Source organism: Octodon degus, unplaced genomic scaffold, assembly GCF_000260255.1.
Source record: "Octodon degus isolate 3935 unplaced genomic scaffold, OctDeg1.0 scaffold00063, whole genome shotgun sequence".
Lineage (NCBI taxonomy): Eukaryota > Metazoa > Chordata > Mammalia > Rodentia > Octodontidae > Octodon > Octodon degus.
Genome location: NW_004524639.1, coordinates 8,248,326 through 8,262,616, shown reverse-complemented (window position 1 = coordinate 8,262,616; position 14,291 = coordinate 8,248,326). Strand labels below are relative to the sequence as shown.

The window sequence follows — 14,291 nt, the reverse complement described above, 5'->3', positions numbered from 1 at the left end:
AAAATAAATATATTTTCAAAAAGCACTATTTTCAATATGTATGAGGTTTGCAAGCAGTTCATTTTAAATTCCGTTGTTTAGTCTTTCTCATCAAAATAAAAGTTAAAACACAATGTATCACATGAAATCCATCTAAAGGTTCTTACAGCATGACTTATTTGAAATGTAGTTGAAAACAATACAAACACAGGAAGTATGCTGAAATATATGATTTTTTGATGCAATCCACCAAGAAAACAAAATGCTATTCTAACTAACCTTCTTTTCCCCTCTTTCCAGAATCGTTGTAATATCTTCATCTGTCAGTTCACTTTCTTTAGAAGCAAAAACATGGGTGGCTCCATGACGTATCATTTGTAACATTTCCTCTTTTGCCAGCTTGTTAGACTGTTGGTCAATGAGTCTTCCTAATAATAAAAATAAAATTGCATATATTCAATCAGTTTTATTTCAAAGAGAGCATATCTTTTTTATTCTTTTTTTCATAATTTTTATTGAGAAACAAATAGCAATGAGAGAGTTTCAAATCTAATTGGTAGGACAATTTCAATAATTGACACATTGCATACTCTCTTCCTAGTGGTTAATTGCTGTACAAGTTGCGGACATGATATTCTATTTACAAACACCATTAGAACAAATCACTGTATTCATTAAGAAAATGTAACTATATATCTATCCTAACCACTTTGAATACACAGATACAAAATGGACATTCATCTGTATCACCTTTTTTTGTTAAGTTCCATTATTTGAATATTATAGGTGTGTAAACTCAGCAAAATATTCTAAAAGAGTCCAGTAGCCCATAATAATATTGGGTCTTCCATCCAGCAGAAAAGTATAAAAAAGAAATATAAGAGGTAAAGCCATGCTGTTATGTTGAGCTGTGGGGGACTCAGGTCAACAATTTCTGACATTGCCAGTCAAGCGGAAGACCCAATACTATTATGGACTACTGGACTCTTTTAAGAAAGCATATCGTAATAGTTCTAATCAGACACTATCACACTGAACCATACGTAAAGCAGTTTCATTAAGAAAACATCAGTGAGCTAATATTGTTTAATGACAGCCCTACAAGTGTTTTTTCTGTCATAATTGCTTTTCCACCATGAATTTCCCTCAGTTAAAATCCAAGAAAGAGGGACGGCCAGATAGCTCAGCAGACTAAAGCACCTGCTTAAGTAGAGCACCGTGGCTGGGGTTTGATCCCTGGCATGCCATGCCAGCCCAGCCCTCAGGGCGTGCTGAGACAGCAATTCAGATTGGGCGTGGTGGTGCATGCTTGCAATCCCAGCACTTAAGAGGCTGAAAACAGGAGGATCACTAAGAGTCTGATCTGTGTAGTAAGACCCTGTAGACCCTCCACTAATATAAAAAAAATAAAATATTGCACAGCCACACACCTTACTGCTAAATAATATCAGGTACTTCAAAAGGAGGCCAGAAGCATTCCACTACAAGCTAGTTATGCCCAAGTATTCCATATACTGAGTGCACGCCTTTCAATTAGGAAGATGCCAAGTCACATTATATAACCAACTTTTTGTATAAATTTATAAATTTTGGCCAGCCCTTATTACAAGTGTTCTCCTTTAAAGAAATTTGTTTTTACAAAATCCACCTAATTAAGGCTATACATGTAAATACCTTGTTGTATGACAATTGAATCAAGTCTCAGTTTTATCTCAGCTCTTTCTACAATCCTTTCTTCAATGGTATTGTCAGTGATGAGACGGAATACACGTACTGGCTTCTTCTGGCCAATACGATGTGCTCGATCCTAATAGAAAGAGTTCTAAAATTTAGACTGCAGATATATATGCTGTAAAATTTTAAAATGTAAAATTTATTCATCTCACTAAACCTACAACTTTTGAAAGGAGAGTGATAAATGTTAAGCATGTCCACAGACTCCTGGGAACAAAGAAATCTGAAAATATTATATAGTACCACTACTAACAAACTTCCAGAACAAAAGGCAAAGCTCATTTAGGATGAGGACAAGAAGCAGCAAAAAAATTCTGTATTGAGTTACTAAGTAACTTTATGCCACTAAATACAAACATCTTCCAGTCTAGCAAGGAGCTTTATAAGCAAGGAATAAAGTAGATGGCAAAGGTTGCTATGGTGGCACAAAGTCTGCCTTATCTCATTATCAAGCATTTCTTTTTGCTCACCAAGGTAATTCAGGGTTATGTAGCACAAGGTTGTAAAAATTAATGGAATATAAATATATCCTTACTATGTAATGGTCTAGAATAATCCTATGGTTTATAACCGGCAAAGGTGACAGGCAGCAACTTCTGGCAAACTAAGAATAGTGATTTTAAAACATGGGAACTCACAGAGCAAAGAGATGAAGGGAGGAGGGCAATAGAGAGGAAAAACACAAAAGAAACAGGGTTCAAAACAAACCTTGTACTAAATATAGAGTGCTAGAACCTAATGAAGTTTCAATAAAGTACATTAAAAGGGAATGTAATAATCTATTCACAGATTAAAAGTCTGAACTCCAACTAGTAATAAGTTCTGAAAGACTTATTATTTTTTAAGGAAATGAGGAACTATCACCGCTAGGTTTTTTACCTCAGTACAACTGTAACTTACTGGAGCTTACTCTTAGTTATATATAACAGTCTGAAATCATGCTAAAGTAGTGATAATTATTATTTGAAAATATTCTAAAGGTGAATATTTTTAAATTTTCTATTATAAAAGGAATAACTCCTAAATTATACCGCACTGGTATATGACCTTTCAACGTTTCCAAAAAAGATAGTCAGTCGTCCCAATTTTCTCTTGGAATTTCAGATGCACAGCAATTTTGCATCATTTTGCCTCCAAAATTGCATTTCTTTACTGCAAAAGGTTAGTATGCTCTCCAAGCTTCAGGAACAGGAAAAAACCTACCATTTCTATTTCGTGTAATACCCAACATTTGAGGTATGTTTGTTCTTATTGGTTCTTTTTCTTTTCAGTTAGCTCAGTGACTTGATTTTATAGGCTAACCTACCCTAACCTCTACAAACCTCCCCAAAATTGTTCTATTTTAATCACAAGTTACCTTTTTGCTATAAAATAACAACAGCAGTCTGAGCTATGATAAATTGCTGACATCATTAAAGATTACTAACCATAGCTTGTAGATCAACCTGTGGATTCCAGTCTGAATCATATAGGATGACCACATCAGCACTTGCCAAGTTAATTCCAAGACCTCCAGCCCTGGTACTCAGCATAAAGATGAATTTGCTACTATTGGGAACATTAAAGGCCTCTATTGCTTCCTTTTTAATTCATAAAGGAACAAAAATGAGAAAAAAAGTTACCAGAGTCTTAAAAATGTTTTAACATGCATACAGAAAATCTTTACCTATCTTATATTATTTCTAATAATTCTTTAGAATATTCATTAATCTTCAAAAATATTTATGCATATTTCCATATATTATACTCTATGAATGGTTATAGATAATACACTATATTAAGATCTTGAAAAGCTTATATAGAGACAGAGTAAAGCAGATAAATTTAGCTAAGCAAGTAATTAACGTATATTCTTTTAAAATAATTATAGTGAAAATGTCCTAATTAATAGAGTGGAAATGTATCTGAAGAGCAAAACAGCAGAAATCCCAACTTCATTCCCATTAGTTTATGAAAGATTGAAAAAGCAGGTATGGCTCAGATGATCAACCAAGAGAGAACAAAGTTTAAGATGGGAATCAGTAATAAAGGGCACCGTAAGAAGATAAGGCTTTTATTACTATGATGACACAGACATACAAGTCAATATGAGGCAAATCAAACAGCCAATGCCAGGGGTATTTAGTAAAAATCATAAAGATGATATGTTAATGATATGTTAATAACCATTATATAATGATCTCACACAAATTAATTAGGTAAATAAGACTCCAATAGCAAAATGATTCCCCCAAAATAGAACAATTCACAGAACAAATACAGACAAAACACACAAGAGTAATGTTCAATCTCACAATTAAATGCAAACTATAACAACATAATACCAATTTTTGAAAATTAAAAAAAATGATAATACTCAATGTTGACGAGGGGGTGGTGTGACCGGCACTCTCATACATTGCTGCTGGGAGTTTAAATTGGTACAAATTTTCTGGAAAGCAATTTGGCAATATGCATCAAGAGCCTTAAAAATGTTCATACCCTTTGACCCAGTAATTCCACTTCTAGGAATTTATCCTAAGGAAATAATCAGAGATGAGCACAAAAATTTATGTGTAAGGATTTTCACTGTACAGTATTTATCATAGTGAAAAATTGGAAATAACCTAACTAATCAATGCTAAGGGGATAACTTATGTATAGTACACCTATAGTATGAAATATTATTCTCTAATTAATTTTACAATGATTTTTTACTGACAAAGAAAAGTACAATATCATTTTGAATAAAAAGCATCAAGATACTGCATTTTATAATAAATATTATATCAATTATGTCTATGTATTTTATGCATTCATAAATGATTAGTCAGAACTATTTCATTTTCCAAATTTTCTTCAGTACTTCAATAATACTCATATAAACACAGAATGTAGGAAGTTATCTCAGAGTAGACTGGCACAGTGAAAGCTGTAGGCACAGAATGTGACCCCACTGCCACAGTCAATAGAGCGCATCAAAGGGGCAGTATAGAAAGCAGCATAGTGTAGTGAGAGGCATCTTGTGCAGAGGAAATAGCAAAATTCAGGGTGTGAATCATCACGCTACCATTCCTTACATCTATAGTACTGGGAAAACAGGTATCCTTTCTGAAACATACTTTCTTGTGTAGAAAGTTATAACAGTACTTCACCCAACTACTGGGAGAATTCAACTGAAACTTTATGTTACCTAGCTTACAGTAGTTGCTTGAGAAATATTAGTTCCTTTCCCAATAAAATTGAAGGGGCCAGTTATGTCAGAGGATGACCAGAGACTGAGCTACCTGAATTTTGCTGTACCAATAGGTAAAGAACAAATCTAAGAATCGATAAAAATTATTCCATTACCACTTGCACAAAATCAGAGTGAATTATCAAATGTGGTTTTCCCCTTCTTGTTGGAAAAATAGATAAAATGATGGTATGGACAACATCATGGAAAAGCAGGGCATTTCCAAGAAAAAAACAGACAGCTTTGATTTTGCTAAATTTAAATTCAATACATGTAGTTCAAAGTCTGAGGTGAGAAATTCATTTCAGGTTTCAGAATTTAGATCCAAATGGTCAATGAGCAGACAGTAGTCAAAAATACAGTCACAACCATTCTGCCTTAGTATCCTCTTTGTTCTAGAAAAAAGGCTCATCTTGAATGGTACTAGAGAGTTCATGTATAAAGTAGATTCGGAGAAACTAATCCTTAGGAACAAATTAGCAAAAGCCTGGTAAATCTTCAAATCAACATCTCAAAGACATGAGTTTAAAAAAACATACAGCAGAAAGTAATGCATGTTTTGAAATGTTCCTTTCTGTGTAAATGCCATCATAACCATTTCCCTACTATAGATAACAGAAATACCTTAATATGAAAAGGACCCAAGTCTTGCTACAACCAGATTTCAAAAACAAAGCACACAAGACACAGACTGGCTGTCACAGCTATGGAAAGAGAGGGATGCAGGTAGAGAATCCTGCAACACAAAAAGGGATCCTGAAGCCAAGACAAACCTATGCAGTTTCATGGCTGTGTCACACACTGTACTACGTAGTCTAAAACTGTGTTTGGACCTATTGTATTTGCTGGTGCTTATAACTGTCAGAAATAAGAAAGCTAAGTGTTCATCCTTATAATACACTGAAAGAAACAGAAACTCAAGAGAATTAAATGGCTTGCATGCAATGTAAATTAGTTTCAGTGCTAAAATTCAGGTCTTCTGAAAGCAAATTCAGTCCATTTTCCAATATGCCCTAAAGTCATGACTTTTTTTCCAAGAGCATAAGTACAGACTTAAAATGGAAGTCAAAGACAGAGCCCTGAAAGATCACAGAAAACAAGGTAAATTAGAAGAGCTTTCACAAAACAGTGTTTTAAAGGGCATAAAATGCAGACCCATGAAATTTATTAAGAATAATCTCAAACCCTGTAAGAATTTCCAGATGTAAGGATAAAACTGAATACTAAGTGGCTGAATGATTCACTCTTATATACCAACCTTTAGTATCCTGACATCCATAATTCATCACAAGCACCATACCTATGTTGTCATATTTAACTTGTTATAAAAGCCTTTTAAAACCAAGGTTATTCCTTTTACAAATCACTACTACATTCCATGAGGCTTAAGGATTGCTCACAAGTCAGTAAAATCTCAGCTATTCAACAGCCCAAATGGCAAGGCTCTATAGGAAGAGTCAAATCCAAAAACAAAAACATAGAATCAGGTCAGTCTGAGAGCTGGGAAATATTTAGGGACAGAGATAGCAGTGGTTAGAAGAGCTAAGAATGGAATGATACAGTACCCTTTAAGTGAGGAGGTCTTCAAAGATCTTGGAAAGAATGCTTTGTAAAGAGTTAGTGGGATAGAAGCCAAAATGAAGACTGCAGAGGCGGCAGCGAGAAATTCAACGCGCATTAGCTAATGAACAGTTCAAAACTACCTAATGAAAACCAATGCTTAACTGAACTCTAATTTCTGAATTTTGTTTTATTTTGTATTCCTCACCTCTCTTTCCTCATGGGGAGTTTGTCCGTCCAGTCGACAGTACTCATAACCACGCCACATACAATAATCTTCCAAGATGTCTAGCAAGCGAGTCATCTGGCTGAAAATGAGAACCCTTGAACCTACAACATTTCACCAAGAAAAGCAAATTATGCACCTGGTGTAAAACTGACTTGAAATTTAAAACACAAAATTACTGTACATCAATATGTAGCCCATCAACACTCCACTAAACACAAACACACATATATCATGAAAGGATGCTACACAAAATTATGCATCTAGTTATGCGATTTTAAGGTCTTCAAAAATGTTCCACACACTTGGAAATGCCTTAACGAGTGCCTTTACTTATCCTTTGTTCTAAGGATAAGTGATGGGTCCACATCATCTCTCACTGGACTACTGCAATAGTTACCCTACTAGTCTCCTGGTTCCAGTCTCTCCTCTCCAGTAGAGCCCCATGGTGCCACCAGGTTGAAGGTTGGCCTCCTAACCTAACAGCTCTGGATAAGTCACTGTCCACTAACAAGTCTTTTCTTCTGTCTTGAAAATAAAAGTCTAAAACTCCTGAAAGAATAGTTTAAAAGACCCTGCACAATTAGGCCTTCCATCATCCCACATTCACCAACTGTCTCTCTAACCCACATACTCTAATCAACCCCCTGCATTCCTTTCTTGCACACCTGTTGCACTGCCCTAAAAAACCCTGTCTCTTCTTTTTCTACTGGCTCATTCATGTGCACATGCCCCATTGCTCACCTCAAACATCTCTGTGAAGACTTTCCCAACTCCCAATTTCTCATAGCACTCATCACAATGAACAGCAACTTCCTCCTTACTACACTGTAGGCTTCTCCAAGGCAGGGACTGTTGTCTTATTCATCTCTGAACACCCAGTCTATAGTACAATTCCTAGCAAATGGCAAGTACTCAACAATGTCTTCTAATAGGTGAATGAATGAATGTGGAAGTTTTTAGTTACACAAAAATAAATAACATGAATTTATTCCATGCTAATTAAAAATTCATTACTCACCCTGTTCTTTGAGTCTTGACAATAGCTTATCTAAAACTACCATTTTACCACTGTTGCTGACAATGTGCTCATCTGTGGTATAAGGGGGGCCAGGTTCAGCACCATCAAACAAATAAGGATGATTACAACACTTTCGAAGCTGCATCAGAATGTTTAAGAGTCTCATCTTGTCCATCTTCCCAGCAGAGTTTAAAATATCAATATCTTTCATCAGGATTTTTGTATACCTAAAATTTTAAGCTGTAGTTAATGATTAGCTATTATAATGGCTCACACCACAAGGAAATTTTACCTCAGCAATCAGATTAGATTCCTGTTGAAAGATACAAAATGGAATCTAACTTGAAGACTATAGGTACAGTTCAGTGATAAAACCCATGTATAGCATGTGTGAGGCCCTGGCTTCAATCCCAGGGATCAAAAATTTTTTGATTTGAGACTAAATCTGAAAACCAAGATACTAACAAAGATTGTAACATTTTAACTTGTATGTTATTTATACACCTGTTTGCCCCTGATTTATCCATTATTAGCAACTACCACTGGCGGATAATGACTAAGAGAATTATGTCTGACAATTTTTCAATAGCTACAAAATTTAAGGAAAGTTGGTACCCAACATAAAAACAGATTTGAGCTAAAAATAATCTCAATTTGTTATTCTTATTTTACAGGTCATATTTTCTTTCTAATACTTCATTCACGCAAAAAGAGATCTACAAATATAACTGATTGATAACATAATGTAATTATAGGAAGAACCAACACATATTGAGTGTAAGCACCAGATACTAGATCAAGGGATTTGTATGAATCACCCCCCTGACACTTCACAACTCCTAAAGTCTATACTAGTACCATCCTCATTTTATAGATGGAAATTCAGGCAGGTAAAAGAAGTTAAATTTACTCAGGGTCATAGAAAGGGACTAAGCAAAGTTTAACTTCATATATGATTCCAAACAATATACTCAATGTCCAGACTCATTTTATAATGAAATAAGCATTATGTTTTATCACTACAATCTAATTCTATTTACGCAAGCAATAGTTTGCCTCTTTTAGCAGGACAGTTATATTGATAACATGTTCTATTTATGACTCTGTGACTACCCTTCTCAACTTCTACTTTGCTTATATTTATCGAACCATTCAACCTTCTATTTTTGTTATCCACAATCACTAATACTTTTATATCATCAGTAACATTATAGCTATAACTCTTTTCACTGATGGAAAAAGCAACCAGAACTAACAAGTGTACCAGTTGCGTTACCCCCTTTAATCCTAACATCATTCTCATAAATCAATTACTATTACCATCCCCATTTTACAGAAAGGAAACAGGTTATGTACTTGCCCAGACTAAATAGCTATGAGAAGGCATGGGGTTCAAATACAGAACTATAGACTACAAAACCTTTACGATTTCTCAGTGGTCTATTAAGATACTTTCTATTGTATTTGAACTGTATAACTTACCATTGATATATAAGGTATAATTTTTGAATTAAAGGTACAACTAAACAAATACAAAGTCAACTTTTAGTAAATTCTTACATACAAACACAAATAAATGGAAATAGAAACAAAATAGCTCACCATTCTCTTTGCATCTTACTCAGTCCCAAGTAAATCTTTATTTCCTTTTTAGGAGGCAGACTTTTCTCCACATCAGTTTTTATACGACGTAACAAAAATGGTTTTAAAACCTAAAATGTAATAGCTCTTGTAAAAACATGTAACACAGTTAATATTACAGACTACATATTTCATTAACCACACTGTGACACACTTCCCATTGCACAATCAGGTAACTAAAACCAGTTGCCAACTTTCTTGGTAAAGAAGCACTAAGTAAACGGCCATTAGAAAATCAGAACAATGGCCTGGGGTTGTAGCTCAGGGGAAAACCACATACTTAGCATTCGGAAGACCCAGTTCAATCCCAGCAGCTAAAAAAAAAAAAATAGAGGACCTAAATTAGACATTTATGATCTGATGGCACAAAATACAGTAAAAACATAGCGAGAACCTGGTGCATTAGTGAAGGCATAATACACTTGCCTGAAATTCCTGCACAAGAAGATCGATAAATGGAACCACAAATTGCAACAGCGGAACCTAAAGCTACAGGGAGCCTCAAATGTGAGCCTGTTAGATGCTCAAAGTGGCAATGTGCCCCAAAAAACAGAAGAGATGGAAGAAACGTTTAAAAATCCCTGAAACAGCCTATAAATGTGGGGTCATCCTAAACTTAAAATGGAGATGTGACTGAAAAAACAGGGAAAGCTGGGAATGTTAAGAAATCTCTAAAGCATTCTGTGAATGCAAGCTTGTCAGAAGCTCAAACTGGGGGGCTGGGGAGATGGCTCAGTAGAATAAGTGCTTCCCTGGCAAGCGCAAGGGTCTGAGTTCAATCCCCGGTTCCGCAAAAAAAAAAAAAAGCTTAAACTGTACAGGAGCCCAAAGCTGAATTCAAGCACCTATATAGTATTTAGATGCCAATAGAATACCCATCTCTGACAGGACTAAACAAAAAAAAGAGGGGTGGATACAAAGGAAGAACCATTTTGCATTTGTATATACAGAGTAGTTAGGATAAATACACAGCTACTTTCACTTAAATCAATGAGAAGAAAGATTTATACTAATAGTATTTGGACAGGATATCATATCTGCTTCTTGTACTATGGATAATTGCTGGGAAGATAACAATGTACAAGGTATTAATTATTGAAAATGTCCTATTAATCAGCTTTGAAACTGTCTCATTGATATTTGTTTCTAAATAAAAGAAAAGAAAGAGTAGAAAATGTCAACATCCAAAAGTCTCCCCAGAAATCTACCAGGGGACTCAATGGAGAATCAGCAAGTCTCCTGACTCAGAACCAAAAATGAAAAAGAAAAGTTGTGAATGCTGCTGAGCCTGCTATGAAAAAAGCAAGAAGTGAGGAAAACACTAACTCCTGGACAAACAAAAAAGGTATAGGGAAGCCACATGATGAGGAAGGTGACAGCAAAGTGCCTGACCTGTCCCTGGGACTGACAGAAGCTTTTGAGGATACCTCTTTTGCTTCTCTAACTGATCTCGTCAATGAAAACACTCTGAAGTCAATAAAGGAAACGGGTTTCCCAAATGTGACTGAAATTCAACACAAAAGCATCAGACCACTTCCAGAAGGCAAGGATTTGTTAACAGCTGCAAAAACAGGCATTTCTCATCCCTGTGGTTGAACTCATTGTTAAGTTAAAGTTCATGTCCAGGAACTTTAACAAGGGCCCTTATTCTGTCACCTACTAGGGAACTGCATATGCATAGGTTTGGTGTTCTTAAGGAGCCGATGACTCACTCACACAAACAGGCTGATCATGGGTGGACATGACAGATCTGCTGAAGCACAGAATCTCACTAATAGGATCAATATCACTGAGGCCACACCAGTTGCCTCCTAGACCATACATGCAGTATGCAAAATACCACAGGTTTATGTACAAACCCCTACATTGTCTAGTTATTGATGGGGCAGACCCTATCTTGGATACTGGGCTTGAAGAATTAAAGCAAATTATTAATCTTCTGCCAGTATGCAGACAGACTGTGCTCTTTTCTACCATGCAAACTCAAAAAGTAGAGGACCAATCAAGAATTTCTTTAAAAAACAAAAGAGCCATTGTACATTGGTGTGGATGACAAAACCACTGCTACAGTGGATGGTCTTTCAAAAGTGACATGTCCCTCTGAAAAGATTCCTTCTGCTCTTTACATTCCTTAAGAGAAACCAAAAGAAGAAACTGATGGAACCAGAGAGATGGCTCAGTGGTTTAAGCTCCTGCCTGGCAAGCTCAAGGTCCTGAGTTTGATCCCTGGTACCCAAAAAAATAATAATAATAATAAAATAATAAAATTTAGAAAGAAGAAACTTATGGAGTTGTTTTCAGCCTGGGAGTCTGTGAAGTACTGGTATAAGTTGCTAATTTGCCAGCCTTGGCCATTCCTGGAAAGCACAAGCAAAAGAAGCAGAAAATGACAATCTTCCAGTTCTGCACTACAGATTCCGAGATGTTGTTGTATACAGCCATGGCATCAAGAGGGTTGGCTATTCCTGAAGTCAACTGCATTCAGTATGAACCTCCAGATGACCCTACAGATGAATTCACAGTGTGGATAGAACCGCCAGAGGCCTAAACTGAAGAGGGCATGCCTTGCTCATTTCACACCCAGAAGATTTGGGTTGCCTTCATTACTTGAAGCAATCCAAGGTTCCATTAAGTGAATATGACTTTTTCTGAACTAAAATTTCTGACATTCAATCTCTGCTTGAAAAATTGATTGAAAGAGCTGGTAAGATAGCTCAGCAGACTAAGCACCTGCTCAGGCAAGTGAAGGGACAGGGTTCAATCCCTGGCACCATATACCACACCAACCCTGCCCCTGGGTGCCATGCTTGCAATCCCAGTGCTGGGGAGACTGAAAACAGGAGGAACACTATGAGTCCAAGCTGCATAGTAAGACCCTATACCAAATATATTTTTTTAAAAAGAGAAATTGATTGAAAAGAGCTACTTTCTTCATAAATCAACACAGGGAGCATAAAGTCATGCACATGAGCAAATGATTCCCACTCTCTGAGGCAGAACTTTGCTGTGAATAATCTAAATTTACCCCAGGTGGCTCTGTCATTTGGTCTTAAGGTGCCTACTTTTCCTGATCTCCAGGTGAAGTGGTGAATCCAAGCACAAAAAGGAGGTAGAGGTGGATTCAACTACCAGAAAAGCAAGAAAGTCAAGAAATTCAAAACCTTTTAATACATTAGCAAGAAGAAATCCTCAGACAGCAGGTAGTTCACTCACTAAAGACAAATCCCACTGATCATCAGTAACTCCTGAAATGAATTTGTTTCCTTTACAAAGAAATTTTTGTAGCCCTTCAAGTCTTTTTCATCTTTGCCTATAAGCATACCATTTTTAAATTTCAAATACTTCCCTGCAAAAAATTTTTTGCTACTGTTTTAACAGCACTATAATTCTTTTTGGAAGCTTTCCTTTACACAACATGAAGATTTCTGTGCCATGGATTGCTGTTAACTTACTATGTAGAGTGACTTAGTATACTGGAAAGGTAGTAGGAATACAGAAGAAAATCTAGGTTTACTTTTTTGGTTTTGTATCTTGGACCTCAAGAGTGGAGCAACTCCTGAGAATGCTGTAGTTCAAAAGGGTAGAGAATTTTGAGAGACATCCAAGAAGCAGCTTCAGGTAAAAGGTGTTGTTCTGATGCTCCTAACTTTAAAAGAACAAGTTTCCTTTTAAAAAAAATAATAAAGAAGGATAATATTTTGGTTCATTGCAAGGTGGTTTGGATTTGGTATCAGCCGGCCAATGACTCCACTCTCAGATCACGTCAATGCTGCCATTTTCTGAACGTGTGTCGCATGACAGCCCAGGAAGACTGCTTATGCAGGCACAGAGCATTGAAGATTTCACTTAGAAATCCCTCCCCTGCCCCCCATGACTTAAACCATACTGCTTCTCTAATCCATACATATTTCCTAGGGATGGTTCCTCAGTGGTAGAGCTTTTGCCTTGCATGCCCAAGGCCTGGGTATGATCCCCAGAACCTCAAAAAATACATAAATACTGCCTAAAGAGATAGATATGGGGCCGGGGAGATGAAGCACTTCCCTGGCAAGCACAAGGGCCTGAGTTCAATCCCCGGTTCCACCAGAAAGAGAGAGAGAGAGAGAGAGAGGTTATATACATATTCATGTTTATAGCAGCATAATTTGTAATAGCTAAATCTTGGAAGTGCCCATATGTTCATTGACAGATTAATAGATAATGAAAATCTAGTTATTTATACACAATGGAGCACTATTCTGTCATAAAACATAAACTTGAGTCATTTATAGGAAAATGGATGCACCTCAAGATCATAATGTTAAATGAAATAAAAACACACAAGCTTAAATGCCACATAATTCCCTTATATAAGAAACTCAAAATATAAATGGAGAGTAAAATGAAAACTAGCTAGTAGGAAATAGGGAGATAGCTCTTTTTCAGAAAGGAAGGGAACCAAGAGATGGAAGGAGAGGAAAGGAGGATGCCTAAATAATTAAGATGCGTTATGAGCATGTACCAACTCTCCTTGAGAAACATAATCATTATTACTGCAAGCATGCATTAATAAAAAATAAATTTTAAAAATAAAATGGACATCAAAGCCTCCTGTGTTTGGAGGGTGACTGGGTTATCAAGGCATCAGAGCTGACTTGCTGTTTAGAGGTAGGGGCTGGTCAGAAGAGATGGGTCACTGTGGACATGACCCGCAATAGTGCATCTCCTTTCCCAGCTCCTCCCTTGCCTCTCTGCTTCCCAGCTGCCATGAGGTGAGTGGCTTGCCTCCACTCAGACCCTTACACATGTACTTTCTGTGCTTTAGCACACTGAACATGCACTCAAACCTCTAAAATGTGAGCCAAAATGTATCACTCCTCCTTTCACTTGTTGATGTGCTGCACTCTGTACCAGCAATGAAACAGTGATTAGACAAC

General features: G+C 36.4%; 1 protein-coding gene and 1 pseudogene across 3 annotated transcripts in view; one reads left to right on the top strand and one right to left on the bottom strand.

Annotated features, from left to right (window-relative positions):
* The window catches only part of Smarca1 (SWI/SNF related, matrix associated, actin dependent regulator of chromatin, subfamily a, member 1), a 95,156-nt gene that overhangs the window by 55,565 nt on the left and 25,300 nt on the right, over positions 1 to 14,291 (bottom strand). For all 3 annotated transcript variants that reach the window (XM_023718827.1, XM_023718826.1, XM_012515427.2), the window contains exons 10-16: positions 9,337 to 9,446; positions 7,735 to 7,961; positions 6,696 to 6,817; positions 4,195 to 4,230; positions 3,141 to 3,293; positions 1,654 to 1,786; positions 259 to 407 (exon numbers count right to left, since the gene is read on the bottom strand). In XM_023718827.1, coding sequence (XP_023574595.1) covers positions 259 to 407; positions 1,654 to 1,786; positions 3,141 to 3,293; positions 4,195 to 4,230; positions 6,696 to 6,817; positions 7,735 to 7,961; positions 9,337 to 9,446 — 930 coding nt within the window. The remainder of the gene's footprint in view (positions 1 to 258; positions 408 to 1,653; positions 1,787 to 3,140; positions 3,294 to 4,194; positions 4,231 to 6,695; positions 6,818 to 7,734; positions 7,962 to 9,336; positions 9,447 to 14,291) is intronic.
* LOC105742631 lies at positions 9,796 to 13,393 on the top strand (annotated as a pseudogene).